Raw genomic sequence first — 25,395 nt, forward strand, 5'->3', positions numbered from 1 at the left:
CAGGCCTTCCAGTAAAACTAGATTTTGATGGCAAAGATTTTCCTGGAGGATCTGCAATGCAAATCTTGAATGCTTTTCACTCCGTAATTTGTGTGTATGAATCTAAAAACCTCTGCAACCAAAATCACTAGTGTTCTTCATTTTAGTTTCAATTGTAGGTCATTTCCGGTGAGGTTATTCATGGAAATCAAAGTTCAACACTTGAAATAAAACTTGGGTTTAGGGGCTTGAATAACAACAACACTATTCAAAACTTCCAATTGCATATTTCTAGCTAGGATTGTCTCAAACAGCAAAAGCACCAAAAAAGGACTTGGAAACATAAAAACAGAAATCAAAATGCATCTTAAGAGTAAAGAATTGAAAAGCTGTCTACATAACAAAAACAAACAACTAAATCTCAAGCCCCAAACCCCCACTGGGCACCATCCACACTCACTCATCATCTTCATCATCCCCAGCAGCTGAGTTGAAAGCATTCAACCTCTCAATCAACTTCTCCTTCCTCTCATCATAAGTAAGCTTCTTCAGATTGAATCTCCTGTGCTCCTTCACCTCCTTCTTCTCAGTCAGCTTCACGGTTGGATCGGCACGAATGGCGGCATGAACCTTTTTGTACATCTCCTCAATCCCTTCAGCCTCAACGCCCTTCTTGATGTACCCACTGAAATGGGTCTGAAATTTCTCAGGCTCATCCTCGCTCAAAATCCCCATGTAAGCAGCAACATGCCCGCCATAGATGTACTTCCTGTGGACATCAGAATCAAGCTGCTTGTTGTCCTTCGAAAACCCAGCAAACCTCTTCTCGCTGTGAGGCACATCAAGCCCACCATCCAGAGCTCCCTTCAAAGCACCAAACACACGGTTCCCAGTTGTGGTTCTGATCAAACCCACATCGAGCAGAGCCCTAAATGGCCTCCGGCTCTCCGATGGCTCCACAGAATAGTCCTCGCCGGTGGCCTCGACGTTGCCCTCATACTCGTCGGCCATTTCGAGCTTGTGCAGGACTCGGCGAGCCAAGAGAAGCCCGGTGCAGTAGGCCGCGGCGTAGTTGGTGAGGCCCACCTTGAGCCCATAGCGAGGAAGCTCGTGGGCGTAGGCGGAGGCGAGAACCAGATCGCCGACGATGCTGGCGGAGATGATCTGGGCGACGATGTCCTTGTTGGTGAATCGGACGACGAACCGGTACTTGGGTGTGTTGTATTTGTTCTTGTCTTGGTTGATGAGGCGGATTCTGGCTCGGTAATCGGTCTTTCCCTGTCTTCTTCTCTTGTACTTAACCTGGAAGCGCTTGAAGTAGGCCCTGGATTTCAGAGATTTCACGAAGGCCATGGCTAAGAGGAGATGGGAGAAAAGAGAGAGGAACGGCTAGGGTTTTCAGAAGGGTTGAGGAAGAGAAATGAGCAGCAATTTATACCCTTTTGATTAGGACCCTGCCTTGAATTTACCATTTTGGGAAATCCATTGGAGAAAGCCCAATAGCTACAAAACCCTAAACCTAACAGTCAGAAGAAAACTACAACCCAAACAAAGAGACCAAGCCCACAACAAAAAGCAACATCAAATAAGCCCGAAATCAAGAACCCAACGCTTCAGACACAAAACCTTACCTGGACCCAAATTCGAGGCCCATATTATAAGCCCTTAGACCCAAGGCCTCAGACCTAAAACACGTAACTGGCTACCCAAGGCCTCAGCCCTTAATCCAAGCCATGCGCACTAAACCCAAGCCTCATTTAGTGGCCGGATTCGATTGAATTGGAGTCGACTCCAAAACCAGTCCTTATGAGTCTCACACGTATAGGTGGTACTTATAAAACACAATATGTTAGACTGCTATTTAATTTAATAAGTCCAGTTCTCACACACCAAACAACAGTCAAAACTTTTGCCCATTTTAATTGAAATAGTCAATTCCAATCCAGGATCCCAAGCCTCTATATTTAGCCACTTTGCATTTACCCGCATTTCACTCGATCATAACCATTCTAATCATCTAACGATTCAAGATATGACATATCAATTTTTAAATTTTGACACCCATCCATATAATTAACTCTAATTTAACACCATTAAGTCTAAATAAATTAAATAAAGAAAAAAAACCATAAACCTATCAGCAGACACCCATGACACTCTCCACCCCACCCCACTCACGGCAACCCCCTTACCTCCTCACAGCCAACCTTCTCTCCTATTTTTTTCTCTCTCTCTCTCTGGGGTATGTAGGATGGCTACTAGGTTTTTGTTTTTATTTTTCTTTATTTTTGTGTTAATAATTATTTTAATAGATAGGTGTCAAAAGTTAAAAATTGACTAGTCATATCTTGAGTCGTTAAATGATTAGAATGATTCAGATCTTGCAAAATGCAAATAAATGCATAATTACTAAATCTAGAGGCCCGGAATCCTTCCAGTCAAACCCACCAAATATGACCTAATTCTAAAACCTCGAACATGACCCAATAAGAAGGGAGCTGAAAACCAAAGCCCAATGCTTGATGCTCGTATTCCACAAAACAAATAGAAGGGATATGTTATTAATTAACACTCCAAAATATTCATCCTCTAAAAAAAGCTGGAAGGAGTTGCACATTTCCGTTATCAGAAAATAAGAGAGGAGAAGTGCAGGATGATTATTCCTGATTGCCAACAACAACAATTCTCTGGAATTAGTTAATTCCTTTATTTTATTTCATTCCTTTCTTGATTATTTCACACACCGTTCCATTTCTGCAACCAAACACAATCTGTATTTTATCACATTGTTATTTTATTTTCATGGTTAGATTCTAGATAGTAATAATAATACATACAAATACCAAGTCTTTTATATATATAGAAGAACTTGTCCAAGCCACAGAGTGGGCTTGATTTTTCTTCTGTTTAGGTGTAGAATTTTCTTAACACATACACTTGTGCTTTGGATGCAGTCTTTGCGTACACTTGTTACTAATTTAAGTGTCTGTAGAAGTTTCTTAATATCCTTTGGATAAAGTCTTTTTATAAAATTACGTACACTTGTTATTAATTTACATATCTCTATGCAATTAACAATGAAAAAGCATTGCTTGGACTTTTGGATTAGTTCACAAAATGCTAAAACACGTGGGATGGGAGTCATTTTTTTTTCTTTCAACAATCGAATAATAGACATCAAACGAGCCCATCAATTTAAGTTGTAAACCAAAGAGGAAAAAAGCACCTTCAAAATAAATTTATACAAGTGATATTAGGGGAGGGGGGAACCAAACCTAGTACCTCAGATGCAAAATAAATGTTTTTTACCACTTGAATTACAAGTCTCTTGTCACCTTAAAGCTAATATTAAGTTATAATGACAGTGAATGCATTGAAAAAATTGAATGAGTCATTAGGATTTAGTTGGCAGTTCACCGTGAGATCATTCAAAATCAAGAGATTCCAGAGCAATATTAGCGAAATAATCTTCATTTAGTCAAAAAAAAGACCCATGCAATCTAAGAGAATAAAAAAAGAATGTTCCCAGAGTTGTCATATAGTCATCTTTTTCTGCAACTACTTGTGGCACACATTTGTGGAATAACAACCAATTTTGATCATATATAATACAAACAAAAATGGTTAGGTTAATATAAGCTTGTCTTTACTCCAACCGTTTTAAATTAAAAAATTGACAGAAAATGGCACATCTCCCTTCTTCCTAAAAAACAATAATAATCTCACTTTCATTCAAATACTTGGAAAGTCCTATCACCATTGCATGCCCCAAACTTCTTACCAGCAGGGCAAGGCAATGTTTAACAGCAAACCGGGCAAAAGGACCCCCTTCGAGCCCAGAAGCCCTTCAGCGCGTGAGTAGGAGCCTGGGCAAGCCATGGGGCCCACCAATCCTGGGCGCTAACGTTATTGCTAATATCACGCTGACGTCAGAAAGCGAAAAAAATTGAAAAAAAATCCAACAAAATTTTAAAAAAAAACCAAAAAATTATGGATGTTTTCCCTATAAATACATAACAATTTTATTCACTTTCCACACCAAATCCTCATACAAACTCTTCTCATTCTAATATTTGTATATTGTAAATATTTGTATATTGTAATCTTTTTTTTTCTTCTTGCATTTGTTAAATTTTTTATATTTTCTTCCATATTTATTTTTTTTCTTGCATAATCATTTTATTTCTTACATTTCTAAATTGTTTATATTTTGTTGCATAATCTTTTTTTTTCTTGCCCTTGCCCTAGCCTTTTGGGGTGGAACCGAAAAAGGCAAGGCTGCCACTATTCACATGAATAATGGCAGCCCTTGCCTTGGCCTTAGCCTTTTGGGGTGGACTTGCTCTAACGATTGTTGGGTCAATTAGATGAAAGGTGGAAGTTGCGTATTAGATACGAGGGGGAGAAAATATGCAGTAAGTCCTTGTCCGTAGAAAAAGCCATCCATTAAAGATTCAATGATGGGATGGATGGCTATTCAACTTAAGTCAGTGCAAAACTATCTAACCTAAGATACACGAAATAAAATTTGTTTCTTGAATCTTTTTTTATTTTTTTATTTATAAAGATGAATGCATGCATCACATTAATTATTGTAATTAATTCTGGTTACTACCAATTAGAGGAAGAAGAGTTGAGGAAAAAAGCCCAACTAAAGAAACTGTTTGTTCTTAATTCTAACTAACTACAATTATACGTGCTTTCGTTTTCGTTGGAAAAAAAAAAAACCCATACATCATGACAAAACCTTTACGTGCTTTCGTTGCAATTATATAACTTGTGTCTCACGCATTCATATCATGGTACTAGCGCATAATGAAAAATGTGAGATACTCATTGGAGCTAATTTTTTCTCCTCCATCTTCAGCATCTGCTCGGAAAAGATGGAAGAGACATAGACTTGAATGAAAATAACTGGCCAAGAAGGAGTAACGAATATAAAATGGAGTTAGTGTTTTGTCGACGTGAAAATTAATAGCGAGGGTAACATCAAAATTAATAGCGCATAATGAAATGGACTAAAATTGGACTTGGATTAGTCTCAATGATAATGAAATTAAACCAATTAAATTTAAATCCATATACTAAAAACATATTTTTGTTCAAACATGGGACCGCAGAGTTCTATGAGTCTATGAGATAGTAATTCAAATAAACTGGCGGATAAAATTTTATTTATTTATTTATTATAAATAGCTAGTCCAGTCAACTTTTTATATTGCTCTCCTATTCTTATTCAATGTACCGCGACCATCCATGTTGCCTTTCCAACATTGCCTCACTTTTCTTTTTCACTTAGGGCCAGTTTGGCATTGCTGTGCTGTGAAAATAATCGCTATCAGATTTGCTGTGAGAGAAATCAGCTGTGTGATAACACAGTTTGGCGTTTGGTAAACTTTTAGTCATTGTTTGGGTTGTGCGTAATTCTCTCTAGATCAATTCAACATGTTGTTGTGTTTGGTCACTGGAGAAGATTTACTCATATTCGACACATAGTTGATTTGTATTTTATTTGTTCATCAATAATATACTATCCCTTTTTTAAAATGAAAAAAAAAAATCTATGAATTTATTGTAGCAAGGCCTTTTATTTTTTTATCACTAAACTCTTTGCACCTTTTTTTTTTTAAAAAAAAAAGAGATATTTAGTGATATATCCATTATTAACACTAATACTATAGATAAACCCTACACCATTTAATTTCTATAAACAAACCAATTTAATTTAATTTTGATTATTAAATTACTTTAATGCCCTATTGAGTGTTTTGGGCTTTTGTATGAGGTTTTGAGGTTGAGTTTGTTTTAAGAAATCAATGGCAGTTTTATAATTTAAAAGAAATTAAAAGCCTTTTTGTTATGTTGTAAACAGGCTTTTGGTGTGTTTCTAAAGTCTATTTCATATAGGGTTTTTTTTTAAATAATTGGGCTCCTATATTGGGTATAATAGTGAATCTCCCAATAAAAAATGAGCGCCAACTAACTATAACAATATTTATCTTTTCAATTTTGAAAGATGTTCCAAGCTTGTCTTCACACTCCTCCCTTGATTAGATTAGGTAAAAAGAAGCATTATCCCTATGAGACACTCTCTTGAAGAAAGACTGGGGTTATCTTTGTACAAATAATGGGGTTATCTAACATTAAAAAAATAAATATTATTCACGCTCGCACATAAGAGTGCAAAAAATAGTATTAGTAGCACTCACAAAAGAAACTTATATGAAATTACTTCACGGCACGAATCGAAGCAAGATATAATTTTATAAAGTCTTAATTAGGATTTCTAACAGTCTCTAACAGTCCTGATCTCTTGGACCACAGGAGTCCAAGAAATTGTGGTCACCTACCGTTGGATATTAATCCAATGGTTCAAAAAAGTTTCTTAAAATGAGTGCAAGATTGAATGAACCATTGAATTTACATCCAACGGTGAGTGACCACAAATCTCTTGGACCCCTGTAGTCCAAGAGATCAGGACTATAAAAATACACTTTAAACGTGTTGATTAATCCACTACCATGATACATATGAATTCAACGTTTTTGTTCTTCTTTTTTGCCAAGAATGAATTCAATGTTAATATGTCTATTTATTTCACCATTTGCTAGTTTGTGAGCTGAAGTTTGTTTTCTTGACTTATATTTTGAGTTACATTTCCAAATTTGACAGCGGTGCCAGAATTACGTGAATGCATGAGATGAGACTTCTTCAATATAAGAAGCGCACCTATTATTGGACAATATGAACACGTGCTGCATCTTCCCCGTCTCTGAAGCCTAGAATCGCCACAAAGTTTAAATATTCTTCAACTTTCTGGTTGACCAAACAAGCTATATATATATATTTCATATTGCCAACTTGGTGGCCTGGTGGGGGAGAGAGCATATTTGATAGTGTATTGTTTAATTATGGATCAACTCTTTCAAGTCAACAAGGGTAAGATGTTAATTACTTTCTAAAATCCAACTATTGTATTCCAAAATTCAATCATACTTTTCAAAAACAGATATTCGAAAATAAATGTAATAATATAATGTGATTTGTAAGTATAATGCATGCAAATACTAAGTCTTAGACTTTACTAAAAAAAAAAAATTAAAAAAATTGCTCCATTTGGATGGAGCGATTCTAAATCTTATGATTTATATAACGTCATATGGTAAAATTGCTTGTTTAAACCATTACAATCTAAGTTCTGCATATATAGATGTCAAGATGTGAAAAAAAAAAAGAGGAATTCGAATTATTTATAGTCATTTTAAATTCATTTCAAATATACTACATCTAGTTATTTTAAAGAGCATTTTCAATCTAATGTGGTTCTTATTCTTATAGCAAATTTATCTTTAGAGCAGATGTGTTTCCGACTCTGCACTCAAATTTAAATTTTATTTTCTGTAGTATTTAAAGTAGAATATCGCTTGTTATAATAAACAAATAAATAAACCGAAGCCTCTTAGTCTTAGAGACATTGAAAAATCCTGGGGTTTTGACTCAGTGGCGCGCCATCCTCTTATGAAGTTAATGATTACAAAAATGCTTATTTGAGAAGGTGACCGGCCGATCATTTTTCGTTTGTCTTGTTTATGATTGGAGATCAGCGCATCCGCACATGCGTGTTTCTTTGACCCATGAGAAGAATACCAGTCAAACTTGTTGACTTTTCATATACCATCCTTATCCCAGCTGTTACAATTAAATTCAACTATAACAATTTATGAAGATTTACAATTACACTACAAAATTCATTAATTTTTATACCAAAACTTTTGAAGACTGGATCCACCACCTTATCATTTCGTTGATCTAGTTGCATCTAATAAATTACTCAATACATTTTCGTTTCTTTAAGACAATTTCTAGATTTGTTATTTTACTACCATTGTATTATGTTTTCAAAGTTAATGAACTCTAGGCCCTTTATAAAAAATAATGAAAAACTTATCTCACCCCACCTGATTCGGTGTTTCCCTAATACTAATTAACATTCACTACTTTTTTTATTTATGATTGTGGCAAAGTTAATAATCATGATAAACTTAGAAAGGGCCGACGAAGAGGAAGGAGGGCCGACGGGAAAGAGGGAGGCCTTCCCCTTCCGCCCTCCAAAGTCATTAGACATGACAAGGAGGATAGGTCGTTTTATGTCTTCTACTCTAATACATGGTCGTAACACGTGAGAGAGGAGTTTTCTATCTTTTCCCTCATGCCATGATTGTTTTTTACTTAATAAGAGTAGAATTGTCGATACTAAATTTAAAAAGTGTGTTGAGCAGATTAATGGGTGCAAATACACTTACTCGATCAAAACTAACATACTTCAATTTTTATTTTTATTTTTTTGAGAATTAGTTGTCAGGCGAAAAGGAAATTTGTGAATTGGTTGACTTAGTTTAGGACATTTTAGAATTGACCGATTTATATATTTTTTTTTGGGTGAAAACCAAGGTATCCCCCGCGCGATTGCGGGGACTAACCCTTGAGGTACTGTCGGGCGCAAAGCGGGGACCTCTCCCAACAAAGTCTGCTCTATTCGCAAGCGCCTGGGATCGGACCGATTTATATATTAATACAAATTGTGAGGTATAATAAATAGACTACTACTGACCTACTGATAAATCATCTCATCTTTGACAAGTTGAGCTTCGTTTCGCATCTTTATACCGTATAAAGATGCGAAACGAAGCTCAACTTGTCAAAGATGAGGTGATTTATCAGTAGGTCAGTAGTAATCTATTTATTAGAGCATTTTTTCAATTATATTTCTTTTTATATCCACAAAAACAATGAAAGAGATGGTGTGTATTTCTTTTTTCATGAAAAAATAAACCTGTATTATGTTATTTGCTTGTAGTTCTATACACGTAGCGTACTATTTATTATATAACCAAACTAGTTCTTCAAACTAATCACTGCCATTGGTACTTAATTAATAGCACTTCACCATAATTAATTGAACAAATAGATTCGGTAAGTAGATACTCTTGTATTTCTGTCAATGATAGCATGATATGTGTGTAGAAGTTTTTCTTTTTGCGTTTTCGATGAATTATTTTTGCACATTTGTCAAACAGTAATTTGCAGGAAGGAATATCTCCTGCCAAGAAAGGAGGCAAGAAGTATCCAATAGAAAATTGCAATTACGAAAAGAAAAAAAATTGTAATATTTTCAGCAAAGCTACAGAGAAAAGGTTTGTTACTTTGGCTGCTTCAACTATCGAACGTCACACTATTTTCTTATTATTAATTTATGAGATAATGGGCCAGATATTTTGTCTGCTGCACGTCCTGGGTCGTGTACTTTTAGTATACTCGCTATATGACAAGCCTTGTAAATCTCTGCAACTCTTAATTAGTCTCTCCACTCTCAATGAAAAGCTTAAAGTCTTCGTATTTTTATCTCCTTCCCGGAAATTGCAAGTGCGCTTTGAATATACATTTTCTTTGTCTTGGTCCAATTCAGACACCTTTTTTATATGAGTAGAGATCTTATAGGATATAAATAGCCACACCATGGCCTCAAAAATATTGAGCTCATCAAAAACTCAACCAAACTAGCTACTATATCTTAGCTTCGCTTTGCTCCTTTGAAAGATATAGCTATAGTGTGTACATTATCGACTACCAAATTATTCAGCAGAGAGAGAGAGGAGGGAGAGAGAGATGGTGAGAGCTCCTTGCTGTGAGAAGATGGGATTGAAGAAAGGGCCATGGACGCCTGAAGAAGACCAAATTCTAGTTTTCTTCATCCGAAAATATGGTCATGGAAACTGGCGTGCCCTGCCAAAGCAAGCTGGTAATTACAAGTTCCAAATCTGGGGGTTTTTTCTCCATAGATTAATAAGATCATTTCTTTCACATAGCTTGGTGCATTGCAGGATCACAAGTTTTACTGTTATATCCAACTTTTCTGAATACTTCAAATAGAAGCTAAATTCTGTTTGATTTGAGCTTTGGACTCATATATTTTTCTCCACTTATTTCTTTAATTAGGCTTGTTGAGATGTGGGAAGAGCTGCAGACTCCGGTGGATAAACTATTTGAGACCCGATATCAAGAGAGGAAACTTCACAAGAGAAGAAGAGGAAGCTATCATTAAGTTGCATGAAATGCTGGGTAACAGGTATTTTTCATGAAACTTTTATAATTAAGCTAATTTAGAAACATGTTTTTTTTAGGACCTTTCATATTGAGAGAGGCGATAACATACGAAACTCACACACACTGCACGTAATTTAGAAACAGGCTTTCAGTTAACCTTTACATGATGGTATTGTTTTTCCTTTTAATTTTGGCTGGATATTATGGGTGTAGGTTCCTATATATGTTTATCAAGTGGGATGTTAGGCTATAGACATTGCTTTGAAGTAAAGGATTATACTCCTCTCTTCTTGCCCTTAATTAAGTGGGCATGATGACTAGCTAGAATTAACCACAACAATTTCATGGAAATTAAAACCACGATCGTTTCTCGAACACACAAACAAAGGCAACTGGTTTCTATATATCTATAAAAGAATAGCAAGTGGGCTGATCAAAAGATTCTCTCTAGATTAATTGGAAGTCACCCCAATAAATTAAACCAAGTGAACCACATGCAGCCAGAAAATGTGGTCACAAGTTGCAGTCAAATTCAAAATCAAGCATAAATTTTTGTACTTGCACAAAAAAAAAAGCCAAACTCTCACGCAAAATATTTTAATTTTATTTATTTCCTCCATCGATTTTCAGGTGGTCAGCAATTGCAGCAAGATTACCAGGACGCACAGACAACGAGATAAAAAATGTATGGCACACCCACTTGAAGAAAAGACTCAAAGATCAGACTTCAACCTCATCACCAGCAAGCAGTGCTTCCAATGTCGCAAGCCAGTCTGCTGAGCCAGAAAATATGAATTCTCCACAACCATCTTCCAGTTCCAGTGATGTTTCCTCAGTCACAGAAGTCACAGCTGCATTGACTGATGATAATCACCAGGACATGATAACCATCAAAGGCGAAAACATGGAGCTTTCGGAAACATTCCCCGAAATCGACGACAGTTTCTGGTGTGAGGCACTCTCAGCTGATAACTCCAGCATCCAATTGGAATTTCCAGAGGCCACAAATGATCAAGCACAACCCCAATTTCCAATCACTGAAAACGATTCAGGGGAGTTGGGTTTTACTTTTTGTCCAAACATGGATGATGGCATGGAGTTTTGGTACGACCTTTTCATTAGAGCTGGCTATGGGGACACACGAGAGTTACCAGAATTTTGATAAACTCTTTTACCAGACCCTCTCTCTTTTGGAGGCAATTTTTAAATGGCGGTTAGAATAGTTATTAAATATTTCTATATCTTCAAATTTGACCGTTAACAAAAAGCTAGCTTATTGGACAGAAATTTCAATAGTGGGGGCAAAGTCTGTTGTCCCCTTTGTCCAAAAGTAAGACTTGTGCATTGACGAAGAAACTAAAAGGCTAGCTAGTACCTCTTCGTATAAAGGATAAAGGATATATGTATAATCTAGAAAAGGCGATTCGGGTTGTCTTCACAATATTGGTGGTTAATTGAAAGGTGGATAAAGAACAGAATAAAGTGTGGGAGACAATTAAAAAGATTGAGTTGGTGGAAACAGTTTTGTATATAGTTTATGGCTAGCTAGGTTTTAGTGATGATCCTCCTTAGAAGCTTGTTATTATTTGTTCAAGTTTATGTAACAATGATGATGACGATGACGACGATGATGGCGAAATCGATGATGTAGTTGAACTTTTTTCACAAGGAAAGAAATATAATTATCATATGCTATGAACATATATGCATCGGATTATGTTTTGAAGTAATGCCTTTGATCATGGATGGATGTTTAGAGGTTCATCAAAAGGCCATATGAGCTCAGATTTTCACCACTAATAATAGTTTTTTTTGTCGGCAATATGATTGTATACAAGACTTGTATGTATGAACTAGAGAAGTCAAATAAATACATATAAACTTTGTGTGATCCAAAATTCGCATTCCCATTTTGGTTTGAACACCAGGCATGTACTTATCTACATTGATTTTAGGAAAAAGCAGAACAACTTCTAAACTTTAATAAGCTTGTCTCTATCTTGTCCATCATTTCATTTCAATTTTTCCACAAACTTTTCAAGCCCATGATTGATGACATGCTCTTTAAAATTGTTAAAAGTTGAGGGAATAGGAGTGTTTTTTCTCAGTTTTTTCCAAGATGGTTACGTATGACAGTTGAAGTAGGAAGCTAGGAGTGGTCACGACTCACAAAGGAGCTAACGACTTACAAACTTGTGGTCTTGTTAAAGAAATAAAAAAAGTTGAATCAAAATATCCATTTTTGTGGTCCTCGTGGATTTACTGAACTTTGTCGTCAGTGTAAATTTTCTTCCTTTTTTGTGATTTGTTAAAATCACCGTCAAATCAATTTTCAGTCATCGTCAAGCATCAATTAGTCTTGACTGCTACTTCTTTGTGAACCCAGTAAAGAAAATGAGAGATTGAATTCCATGAACAATAACAGGAAGGTGTGATTTGGGGGAGGAAGGCCAGTCTTTCTACTGTGGTAAACACAACAACCTCACGGATATCGACGCAAAGACTCTATGTAACGTGAGTTTTGCGCTGTTGACTGTTGAGACTTTTAACTCTTCAATTGAAGAATATCTTTGTTTTTTGAGTTCAGTATTGCTGTTGTTGGTATTGGTTATAGGTTTGGATTTGGTTATTGGTTATAGATAATTGAAGCAGTTCAGTTAAACCCCTTCTCTTACTTTGGCTCTGCCTTTTATCCCTATTGTTATTTGCAGGAATACTTTGTTTATGGTTATCTTTTCTCAAAGCTCACACAAGGCGCACTGTGAATGGACAAAAACAACATGATTGCTGAAGTAAGATTTGTGTTTGTGGAGTTTGATGTTCATTTTGCAAGTCTTGTAGAAGGACCTGTTGTTGCTGATGTTGTTACAGGGGGAGGGGAATACAACAACTTGGAAAATGTGCAAGAAGGCAGAGCTAAGTCAATCCAAGAACAAATTGATAAAGTTCATATCAAATTAGTAGAATTTGTGAGCTCCTTTATTTCTAATTATAAGTACGAATTATGTATGTAATAGAATAAAGATTGGTTAACTATGTAATAACTATTGAATCTTCACGTTTTATGAAAGAAATAATTTTTGAGTGTATATACTCGTTAATAAAGCATTATAATTGGTTTTCTAGTTAAAATCATTGTATAGAATCATAGGAAACAAAAAACTAAAATGTAACAGCTTGAGAACTTATTAGACAACAAATTTAAAGATAATAAAACGATGGTTTTATTGAAAAAACCGTCTTCTGTGCATATAATTAATGACCGTTTTCAATACAATACCGTCGTCTTTATATACAATTAACGATGGTTTGTAACAAAATTTTGACTTATTTACCCATAATTTATGATGGTTTTAAACAAAAATCGTCGTCTTTACTCACAAATAACGATGTTTTTTATAAACTGCCGTCTTTACCCATAAATAGCGACGATTTTTAACATAAAACGGTCGTCTTTACATAAGAACAACGACGGTTGTAATAATAACTAATGGAGTTCCCTAGTTTATTTTCTGGGGTTTGTTCACTGGCTCTTGTACCAATTCTTTCCCATTTCCTCTTTTGTGTTGCTCCGATCTAATGGAGTTCCTTGTAAATCTGAAGTTGTTTTATTTCTTTGCCAAGGAATTCTATGCGTTGAGGATCGGGATTATTTGGTGGAGAAGCCTTTTGTAGAGATGGAACATTTCAGAGATTGGGTGATGCGGACCTAGTGGAGAAGGGAGAGTGCTTTGATACTTGGCTTAGCATTGGGAGCATTTCTGAGTGGTTATGCTCATTCTCTTGGTGGTGGTATCTCATCAAGTTTGAGATGATTTTGCCTCAATAGCTGGGTTCTATTTGACACTGATACTTGATGGTGTATTGGTTTATAGTGGGATGGTAGTATTCTGGTTTTTTGGCTCATTGATTTCTGGCCTTTGCGCTTGCTATGTAATCTTTAGTTTGGATAGGACCATCCTGGATTTGGGGCTGTAATGTTCTTCAGTTCACTGTTAACTATTCTGGGTACGAATGATTTGTCCTCTTTTTAGCAAAAACACAAAAACCAAATCATTTAGAAAATGGAAGCAAGATCGCGTTCAACTATCCCTATATAATGCACAATGCAGATTAACATTTAAATATAACCCCAGATTGTAGACATCATTATGATCACAAACAGCGGAACATATATGTTATCAAACTCTTAAGGCTTAAAAGGTAATTTAAGTGACATGAAACCTGAGGACTCTTTTCGAAGTCTTAGAATCAAGGCAAATATGGGTTATTTTACGTCTCAATACCACATTCAAATTCGCAATTTTTCCAAAAAAACGAAAGAGAGAAAAGAAGTCAAGCATCCGGGATATAACAATGGGTTCAACAACTGTAAAACCCACAGAAGCAGCTTCTGCATCATTAACAGATCTCTCTATCTTAACAATGGCATTATTCAAAACTTCAGCTACTTCCATTTGTCACACATTGCAGGCAGGCAAACCCTAAACCACGCCCAGGAATAATAGACGGGTGGACATTCAAGAGAGGCAAGAGTATGCCAAAGCCTTTTCCTCACTGAGCTCGTCTGCGGTTGCGTCCAACTTCTTCCTAGAGAACTCGTCAATAGACAGCCCTAGACAATTGCAAATCAAAAAGATATTAGAACACTGAGAATTTCACATTCTATTAAAATGTCAGGGAATGCAGGAGCTGGAGGGTTTTACCTTGAACAATCTTCCACTCTCCATTTTGGCAAGTGACTGGGAATGAGTAAATGAGACCAGAAGGAACATTGTACGAGCCATCAGAGTACACACCCATGGAAACCCAGGTGCCCTGAATGTATGGGCATATAAATCATAAGCATACATACATGTGTCTAACATGATATAACTGAAAACCAGACAGAATCATACACACCTCAGGGGTTCCAAGTACCCAATCACGAATGTGATCACAAGCAGAGCTAGCAGCAGATAATGCACTGGACAGCTTACGAGCCTTGATGATTGCAGCACCACGTTGTTGAACAGTGGTAATGAATTCTCCCGTCAACCTACCGAAAGAGGAGTGCGTCAATGTAAGTAAACCTCATAACAGGACTAAAGCTAGAATTAAATATTTGCCCATTCTCATACCATGCATCATCAGCAACAAGCTCACGGACAGCTTTCTCTCCAGATGGTGTCTTGACAGTTGCATGGTTGACATCAGGATACTGAGATGATGAGTGGTTTCCCCAGATAATAACATTTTTAACATCAGAAACTTGAACGTTCAATCTCTCTGAAACCTGGCCCAAAGCCCTGTTATGATCCAGTCTAGTCAAACAGGTTATGTTTTTCTCAGGAATTGATGGTGCAAATTCCTTCAAGATCAGTGCATTGGTGTTTGCAGGATTAGCAACCACCAAAACCTGCAAAAGAAAGGAAAGGTAGCATATAAATGTCAAATCAATTTGAAATTTTAAACTGCAACAACTGTCTTCATGTTGTATAGAAAACCTAAAAAAGCTAGTTGTTTTCCAAAGGGGGCTTGATCACACCCCTTATACAGACATGACACATTTACAATCTCGCATCTGTGGAACCATCTTAAGAATTTCATTGAGAAAACAAAGAGATACATGGAACAGTCCGATACAATGACAAATTAGTCATAATTCTCCATGAAGATGGAGTTGTGTATTTGGGACGTGTACAAAACTCATCTCATAACCCAGTAACATAGATAAAACGCAACAAACTAAATAAAATTTGTTTGAAAATTTGGCACTTACCTTGCAGTTAGCAGCTGCGTGCTTCTCCAGAGCAGAAGCTTGTGACTTGTAAATAGAAACATTCTTTGACATGACATCTTTTCTTTCCATGCCTTCCTTCCTTGGGAATCCACCAACCATAACGGCAATGTTGACTCCAGTGCATGCCTCCACAACATCAGTTGTAGCAACAACACCTGATAAAATACACAAATATCAATTACATCACATACACAAACACAGTACATGTGCATATAACGGATCCGTCGAGTGTTTTTCCCTATTTACCTTTAAGAAGAGGGAAAGCAGCATCGACCAACTCCATCTTGACACCATTCAAAGCCTCAGCAGCTGGAGGGATATCAAGCAGGTGAAGAATCACCGGCTGGTCAGCTCCCAGCATCACTCCCCTTGCGATCATTGGTACAAGCGCATATCCAATTTGTCCTGGAAATCCAAAAATATACATACTTTTATACACAACTCAAAAATTCAAACTGATCAAATCTCGTATCGCCACTTAAACAAATCATACACTATATGATTTGAAAGCATCAATCTAATTACTACTTCATTGAGAAAGATACACACTATCAAATAACACTATAAAAGACAAAATTCAAACTCATCGAGTTCTGGATCAATACTTCAAATAAATCATAAGCCGTATGATTTGACAACATCTACTTACTACTTCAGCGATCTTCTGAGAATCTCAGCCCTACCATATGTAAGTTTTATACCATTACCTACCAGATCTAAACGGCGCATCAAGAATATGCAAAACTACAAGCTAAAAAGCACAGATCTAGAACTAGAAGATCGCTCAAAACTAGTTAGAAGTGAAGCTAAACAGTGAGATTCCTATTGTAAAGGAAACGTTACAGTACCTGCGGCTCCAGTAACGAGGACTCGAACTGGTTCTTTCGCCATGGATTCTGATTGAGGAGAGAAGAGGAAGAAGATTCGATCGATGAAGTAGATTCGTTGATATCAGAGAGAAAAGCTTACAGTGAGAGAGTAGAGAAGATGAAGGGGAAGTACTTATTATAGGCGTGGAAATTTTGTTGCCAAGGAAAGGGAAGGGGATAGTTGTAAACGACTGCGTTTTTGCTGGTTTGAGAAAGGGATAAGGAGTGGAACGGTACCGTTTCCAAGTTTTGGAAACAAGTGGACCGTTAGACGGCGTCATGTTTGGGCATCAAGGCGATGACTTGGAGAAGACGACGCGCGTGCAGCGGAAGAAGCGGAGGAGGCATATTCCGTTTAGATTCTGTCTCGTGATTTGTCCTAACGACAATCGTCATGATCCATGCGTAGCGCATAAAAAGTAGTTTTAAAGTTTCTAACTATTGGTCCTCGTTTGAGCTGACGTTGCCACGTTCGTTAAGAGTACACCAATAAGTCAGACAGATGACTGATAATAATTCAGAAAAATAAAAGGTACCAAACAAAATTAAATCATGGCCTTGCTTAAATTCCGACTAAATATCAAATATATATATATATATATATATATATATAAAGCAAAAGACAGAGAATGATGAAACATTCAAAATACCAAAAAATGCCCTTGGTTAATGCAAACATTAAGAATTGAAATTATTAATTAAATGAGGATAATATGGTAAATTCACACTTTTTCATATTTTAAAAAATTAAAATTAAAAGAAAAATTAGATAATGGCCTATTTTTATGGAACACAACTACCCATTATCTTTTTTAATTCTAAAATAAATTTTAATTTTTTTAAAAAGGCCTCTCGCATGAGTGGAAGTGCGTGCGGAGAGGCTAGTATATATAAAGCAAAAGGCAGAGAATGGTAAAATATTCAAAATACCAAAAAATATCTTTGGTTAATGCAAACATTAAGAATTGAAATTATTAATTAAATGAAGATAATATGGTAAATTCACACTTTTTCATATTTTTAAAAAGTTAAAATTAAAAGAAAAATCAGATAATGGATAATATTTTTTATGGAACACAACTACCCATTATCTTTTTAAACTCTAAAATAAATTTTAAATTTTAAATTTTAAAAACAAAAAGCCTCTCATAGGCACAGAAGCACGCGTGCGGAGAGGCTAGTTAACAATACAAACATGAACATAAGAAATATGGAAATATTTTTGTTCACCACTTAAAGTTAGTTTCTTTATCATCATTTTCAACACTTAACATGTGTCAATGGTCATAACTATAGTTAACTATTTGATTTGTATTTGTGGAACCATAGTAATGCTCATAAACACATCTCAAGTATTGAGAAAGGTGGTTATCAGGGACGGACTCAGGACTTCAAAATAAGATGGGCTAAATTTACCTTATGTACAAACTTACTAAGTAGATAGAAAACACAAGTGAATTTTATTGATAACAAATATATATATATATATATATATATATATATATCTAGTCATGGGGAAATAATGAGCATGTTTAATAAAGTATAACCTATTGAATAAGCAAGAACACCAAAATCAATTACAAATTCTATTTGATAATTCATAACTCATAAATTAAAACTAATAAGCCCCCATTACAAATCCTAAATTGACAATTCATAAGTCTCAATTGCAAATCCCTAATTGATACTTCATAAACTCTATAAAAAAAAAAAGGGTTAATTACTGTAGACGTCCGTGAACTATGGCCCCAGTTGCAATTGGGTCTGCGAACTAAATTTCATGGCAATTTCGTCATTTAATTTAATTAGACAATAAGGTGCAATTAGGTCCTACCGTAACTGAATCCGTCAAAATGAGGGGTAAAAACGTCCTTTCGAGTCTGAAGACTCTCCTTCGAATCTGAACACTTGCCTTAAACCCTTGGCTTCGACCCCCAAACCACATAAGTATCCCAAGCCAATAAAATGTCAACAGCTGGCAACTAATTTTACTTTCAATTTTAAATATTAAAAAATGTTCTGCAACCATTTTCTCGTCTCTTCCGCATCCCTCTCTCTCATCCATTCATCTCTCTCTTTCTTCACTTTTTTTTTTTGGTCGAAACTTTCTTTCTTCACTTTAGTCACTCCTCCATCATCATCCACACAACCCTGCATTCCTATTTTTCTCCTCAATCAGTAATCCTTCATAGCCCACACTTGGTATTGATCTCTCAGTTTTAATTTTAGTAAGGTATATTTATTGGAGAAATCTGAAAAATTTGTAAATGGTGGAGTTGAGAAACATTCTCCGGCGTCACTCTCTCTCCTCCAGATTTGAGGAATCTCTTTCCTCTTTTTTTTCTTCAAATTTTATTATCTATTGGGCAGTTTTGGAAAATTTGGAACGGTGAAGCTGAGACGGACGGATCGTCCACCAGCTGATACGTTTTGGTCAAAAACGGCGTCGGAAGCGTCCTTTGTGAGTCTCCACCTCCTCCAGTGCCGTTAATCTGGCCGGAGTCGCCGTTCTGGTCGGCCTGCAACGACGCCATGGCCTCTAGGCCTTCGGCTTCTCAGATCCGAGCTCTAATAGAAACTGATTTATCAAATAAGTAACTGTTGTTCAAGATGACAAATAAATTAAAATTATTTAAGGTTTCATTTGGTTGCAGAGAAACCGTGGGGCAATTAATTATTTTAAATCTTTTTCTTTCCTTTTTTTTTTTTTTTTTTTTAATGATCTTCCTTAGAAAATAAGGGTAGAAAAAAAAAAATTTGAGCATCGGAGGTGGGTATGGGGAAGGGGAGGTCGGGATGGGGGTTGGGGAAGATGAGATGGGGGTGCCTTTTTCTGGGTTTGTTTCCATTGTTCTTGTTCTAGTTTTTATTTTTTTGAATTTTTTGTTATTTTATTCTTTAAGATATATTTGTTCAAGACTCGAAACGACGCTTTTACCCCTCATTTTGACGGATAATTTGACAGAATTGGACGGCAGGACCTAATTGCACCTTATTGTCTAATTAAAGGACGAAATTGCCACGAAATTTAGTTCGCGGACCCAATTGCAACTGGGGCCATAGTTCACGGACGTCTACAGCTATGTTGCACGGACACGGGTACGAGGACACGGGAACGCGACACGGCGACACGGCGACACGGAAAATCTCAAAAAAGTAGGACACAGACACGGCTAGGACACGACAATTAAAATAATAATTAATTCTCAATATTTTAATGTCACATAATTCCATAAAACAAAATAAATAACTCATGTTCATCATCCATACATAATAATTAATACACCACAAAATAAAACATAAATGATCAAGTGAAAACAACACGCCCTCTAATTTCGGTTCATCAAGTGAAAGGTTTGCAATTTCAAGCACACCCGCATTCTCTAAGTTCATAGTATCAAATCCGAATCCCCACTAGAGTTAGCATTAGAATAACTCATCTTTCCCTAATAAACCAAATTAAAAAATACTCAACAACTAATAACAAGACTTTTATTAAAAATAAAAAAAGCTCCAAACAGATACAATCATACAAAATACCCACACACAAAAAACACATCAAAACAGAGAAACAAAATTAAAAAAGTGTGAAGATGGTCCTCTGCCTCAACGTAAAAGATGTAAAAACTACACTACAACTACATATGCTCCGCGTTTGGTCACACTCAGCCATGGCAATCTACTTATATATATATATATATAAGAACTTCCCTCTCAGAAAACTAAACCAAAATCAATAACACAAGACCAGCAAAATTCTTTGATATCAACCCTGACAAGCAAATGAAACCAAACCCATTGCAAATTAAATCCAACTCAAGTCAATTCCATTACCAAAACCTGTGTGTGACTTAACTTTCTCAAAACAAAACTAAGCATCATTTCACAATTATCAATCAGCCAATGAACAATAGAACACGAATCATAACAAAATTAGGATAATCATTCCATCTGGCATAAAAGAATTTGAAAACAAAGAAAAAAAAATTGAAAAGGAGAAGAGGAAGAGCTGCGCGGAACTGATTCATTTAGATTTAAAAATGTCTTTTTCCAATTTTAACCCATCTTTTTCAAAATATTTCAAATCAGTCCACCAAAGTTTCAAAAATCACGTTTAGACCCCAACTTTTATTTTCAAAATTTCAATCAGGTCCCTGCCGTGTCTTGACCGTGTCGGAGCCGTGTCTTGACCGTGTCGGCGGCGTGTCTTGACCGTGTCCCAGCCGTTGACCGTGTCCAACGCGTGTCGGCGTGTCGGAGTGTCCGACACTCCAGCAGTTTGGAGTGTCGGTGCAACATAGGTCTACAGTAATTAACCCAAAAAAAAATTCCTCAAATGTCATGATAGGGGTAGACTTGGGTGGGCTAAATTATTATTTTTTCCTGTAAAAAAAAAAAGCCACATGGGCTATAGCCCAAGTTAGCCACTTATGAGATCCATCCTTGATGGTTATGAAACACTATGAATTAAAGTAGTGAAAATAAATGCTCCATAAAAAATATATAGATCTTCATAAAATAAATAGATAAATAATATTCATTATTTGGTTTCCTTTGGATGATTTACTTTTAATATATGAATTAGAATAAATGTCAATTCAGCACAATATGAAAGGAGGTATGTGTAATTCAACTAAAATACTTAATTTTTGTTAACATTGACAATAAAATGACACAACTTACTAAATCAATAATAAGTAATTTGAATATCAACTATACGTTCGTCTAATTATATTTCTCCTCTCAATGTTGGGAGAGATTCTCAACTCAAATTCCCTTATTTCCCTTTGACCAATATAATAAGTACACCAAATTAACACCATTTTTTATTTATTATAAAACATAAAGGGAGGTTCGGTTTATAGTCACTATAGAGTTTCTTCTTATGATAGATAGGAAACTAATTTAACCTAATTTACTTGAGGCTAATGACCAAAAAAGAAGGTGTAATTTTACAATAATATAATTATTTTTTTAAAAAAATCACACACAATGCCACTCCATTTATATTTGAACTAATTTATTTGAAGTCAATAAACTTATGCCACATGTCCAGCGATCCACCTCCACCCTGCCACTATTGCCACCATTCGACCACGGCCTCTAGCCAATGTTGTCCGACCACCTCTCCCACCGCTACCTGGTTGCCGCCTCCAGTTGTTGTCGTCCGACCACCTCCTCCCGGGCACCTCCAACTGTGTTTTATTTGTCAAAATTTTGTCAAATTAAAACTTAAAAGTTCAGCCACTATAAAATATTTCAATATATTTTGTGTGTATTAATTAAAATTTTATCAAAAATACGTATATTAAATATAAAAAAAATACATACATACAAATTCAATACAAGCATTGTACGTTTGCTTTTAAAAAAATTTAGAAAAAACCGGGTATAGCCGGGCGACTATACTATTTATTTTTAAAACAAATTAGGAAAAAAACAGCCTATAGCCGAGCGGCTATACTGTCTCTTTTATAAAAAAAAAAAGTTAAGAAAAACTGAGTATCGCCGCGCGGCTATACTATTTCTTTAGAAAATTAAAAAACGAGTATAGCCGATCGTCTATACTATTTCATTAATGTTTTTTTTTAAAAGGCGTATAGCCGAGCGGCTATGCTATTTCGTTAAAATAAATAAATAAATAAACCGGGTATAGCCGACCGGCTATACTATTTCTTTAATGCTTTTTTAAAAAAGGCGTATAGTCGAGCGGATATGCTATTTCGTTAAATAAATAAATAAATAAATAAACCAGGTATAGCCGTTCGGCTATACTATTTCTGAAAAAAATATTAAATAATTGAGTACAGCCGACCGGCAATACTATTTCTTTAAAAAATATTTAAAAACCGACTATAGCCACTTAGCTAGACGATTTCTTTTAAACAAAATTAGAAAAAATCGAGTACAGCCATGCGACAATATTATTTATTTTAAAAAATGAAAAAAAAGCGAGTAATGCCGTGCGGCTATACTATTTCTTTTTTAAAAAAATTTAGAAAAAACTGAGTAATGCTGGATGGCTATAATATTTTACAACAAAAAAAACAAGAAAAAAGGACCCTCCTAGTTGCATTAGTTTATACTTTATAAATATTAATTTGGTGTAGCCGCGTGGCTATACGAATAAAATACGTATGTGTTTTATTCATCAAAATTTTGTCAAATTACAACTTAAAAGTTCGGTCAGTATATAATATTTTAATATATATTATTTGTATTCAACTTAGAATTTTGTGTGTATATTTGAAGAATTCGTCAAAAATATGTATAATAAATATGAAAAATACGTACGTACATGTTTAATACGAGTATTGGACGTTTAATTTTTAAAAAAAGGTAGGAAAAAAAGAGTGTAGCAGCGCGGCTACACGATTTTTTAAAATTAGGAAAAAATGAAGTATAGCTTAGAAAATAATCGAGTATAGCAGCGCGACTATACTATTTCTTAAAAAAATATTAAAAAATTGAGTATCGCTACTCGGCTATACTATCTCTTTAAAAAAATGAGTATAGCTGAGCGGCAATAATATTTCTTTTAAAAAATTTGAAAAAACCGAGTATAGCCGCACTATTTCTTTTTTAAAAAATAGAAAACAAAACCGAGCATAGCCGTGTGGCGGTACTATTTCTTTTAAAAAGTTAAGAAAAGTGAGTATCGTAGCGTGGCTATACTTTTTCCTTGTAAAAAATTTAAGAAAAACTGAGTATCGCAGCTCGACTAAACTAGTTCTTTTAAATTTTGTTTTAAAAAGCGTATCGCCGGGTGGCTATACTATTTCATTAATTTTTTTTTTTTTTAAAAGGAGTATATTAGCACGGCAATACAATTTCATTAAAAAAATTAGAAAAAACTGAGTATAGCCACCTGGCCATAGGGGTGGGCACGGTCCGGATTGGGTCGGTTTTAGGTCAAAACCACGGCCGAACCAATTAAAATATAACGGTTTGGTTTGGTTCGGTTTGGATAAAAGTTATAAGGGAAACCGAACCAATCCAAACCAATTTAAGACGGTTTGGTTCGGCCGGTTTGGGCCTAAGCCCAATTCTCTTTCTTTTTGCATTTTTTCAACATTATTAGCCCAATTATAACCAACAAATTCACAACTTACTTCTTACATAAATCATCTTCTAGAGTACGAAACCGTTCTAAAGCTCAAAAGGTCATAAAACTTCATATTTCACTAACTAATATAGCTCAATTCAAATATTCATATATAGTTATTAACTAATTAGAGTATTACACATATAAAATAAAATAAAATAAATAAATATACACATAAACGGTCCGGTTTGGTTTAAGCCGGTTTACAAAAGCTCAAAACCAAACCAAACCAAACCATATACGGTCCGGTTTGGTTTGGTTTTGACCAAAAAAAAGTCAAACGGTTTGAAAACCAAACCGGTAATTACGGTTTGGTTCGGCCGGTTTCATCGGTTCGGCCGGATTGATGCCCACCCCTACCTGGCCATACTATTTCTTTAAAAAATATTAAAAAATCGAGTATAGCCACTCGGATATACAATTTCTTTAAAAAAACCGAGTATAGCCGCGCGGTAATCCTATTTCTTTTAAAAAATGAGAAAAAACCGAGTATTGCCGCGCGGCTATACTATTTCTTTTTAAAAAAAATTAGAAAAAACCGAGTAATGCTGGTTGGTTATACTATTTTACTAAAGAAAAAAAATTTAAGAAAAAAGGAGCCTCCTAGTTGCATTAGTTTATACTTTATAGATATTAATTTGGTATAGCCGCGGCTATACGAATAAAATAAGTATGTGTTTTATTTATCAAAAGTTTGTCAAATTACAACTTAAAAGTTCGGCCCCGTATATAATATTTTAATATATATTATTTGTATTCAATAATATGTGTATAATACGAGAATTTTTTGTGTATATTTGAAAATTTTGTCAAAAATATGTTTAATAAATATGAAAAATAGGTACGTACATATATGAGTATTGGACATTTAATTTATAAAAAATTAGGAAAAAACCAGTGTCTCCACGCAGCTATACTATTTTTTCAATTAGGAAAAAAGAAAGTCTAGCCGTCCTGCTATATTATTTAAAAAAAAAATAATAGAAAATAACCGAGTATAGCCGCCCGGCTATACTATTTCGTTTAAAAAAATTAGAAAAAACGAGTATAGCCGACTGGCTATATTATTTAAAAAAAAATTAATTAAAAAAAAATAATAATAAACACCGTGTATAGCCGATCGGCTATACTATTGATTTTTATAAAAAAATTAGGAAAAGCTGAGTATAGCCGGTCGGCTATACGATTTATTTTTATAAAAAATTAGGAAATGCTGAGTATAGCCGGTCGGCTATACTATCTCTGTTAACAAATTAGAAAAAATGGAGTATAGCCCATCGGGATTACTATTTCTTTAAAAAACAAATTAAAAAACCAAGCATAGCCTGTCGGCTATACAATTTAATAAAAAAAAGAAAAAAGAAAAAGGAAAAAAGGACCCTCCTATTTGCATTAATTTGTAATAGCCGCGGCTTACTTTATAGATATGAATTTTTAATAGCCGTGCGGCTATACAAGTAAAATACGTACGTGTTTTATTCGGTGAAATTTTGGCAAATTACAAATTAAAAGTTCAGCCACTATATAATATTTGAATATATGTTATTTGTATTCAA

At 35.1% G+C, this 25,395-nt stretch overlaps 3 protein-coding genes and 1 long non-coding RNA gene across 4 annotated transcripts; 2 read left to right on the forward strand and 2 right to left on the reverse strand.

The window, feature by feature from the left end:
- Positions 1-244: 244 nt before the first annotated feature.
- On the reverse strand, positions 245-1,396 carry LOC110748958 (large ribosomal subunit protein uL18y). The gene has a single exon (XM_021948939.2). The coding sequence runs from the start codon at positions 1,330-1,332 to the stop codon at positions 436-438; it is 897 nt and encodes a 298-aa protein (XP_021804631.1). The 5' UTR covers positions 1,333-1,396; the 3' UTR covers positions 245-435.
- An 8,108-nt stretch (positions 1,397-9,504) lies between these two features.
- Positions 9,505-11,771, forward strand: LOC110748949 (transcription factor MYB30-like). Its single transcript, XM_021948930.2, has 3 exons — positions 9,505-9,778; positions 9,976-10,105; positions 10,714-11,771. The coding sequence occupies exons 1-3, from the start codon at positions 9,646-9,648 to the stop codon at positions 11,243-11,245; spliced, it is 795 nt and encodes a 264-aa protein (XP_021804622.1). The 5' UTR covers positions 9,505-9,645; the 3' UTR covers positions 11,246-11,771.
- Positions 11,772-12,331: 560 nt separating this feature from the next.
- LOC110748950 (uncharacterized) lies at positions 12,332-14,052 on the forward strand. Its single transcript, XR_002525541.2, has 3 exons — positions 12,332-12,597; positions 12,795-13,052; positions 13,708-14,052. It is a non-coding gene; the product is annotated as an uncharacterized LOC110748950 (long non-coding RNA).
- Positions 14,053-14,334: 282 nt separating this feature from the next.
- On the reverse strand, positions 14,335-16,873 carry C-NAD-MDH1 (Lactate/malate dehydrogenase family protein). Its single transcript, XM_021948924.2, has 7 exons — positions 16,714-16,873; positions 16,112-16,270; positions 15,845-16,020; positions 15,204-15,481; positions 14,986-15,121; positions 14,790-14,901; positions 14,335-14,698 (listed from the first exon to the last, which is right to left on the reverse strand). The coding sequence occupies exons 1-7, from the start codon at positions 16,754-16,756 to the stop codon at positions 14,604-14,606; spliced, it is 999 nt and encodes a 332-aa protein (XP_021804616.2). The 5' UTR covers positions 16,757-16,873; the 3' UTR covers positions 14,335-14,603.
- Positions 16,874-25,395: the final 8,522 nt, after the last annotated feature.

This window comes from Prunus avium, chromosome 1, assembly GCF_965620075.1.
Source record: "Prunus avium chromosome 1, drPruAviu1.hap1.1, whole genome shotgun sequence".
Taxonomy (NCBI): domain Eukaryota; kingdom Viridiplantae; phylum Streptophyta; class Magnoliopsida; order Rosales; family Rosaceae; genus Prunus; species Prunus avium.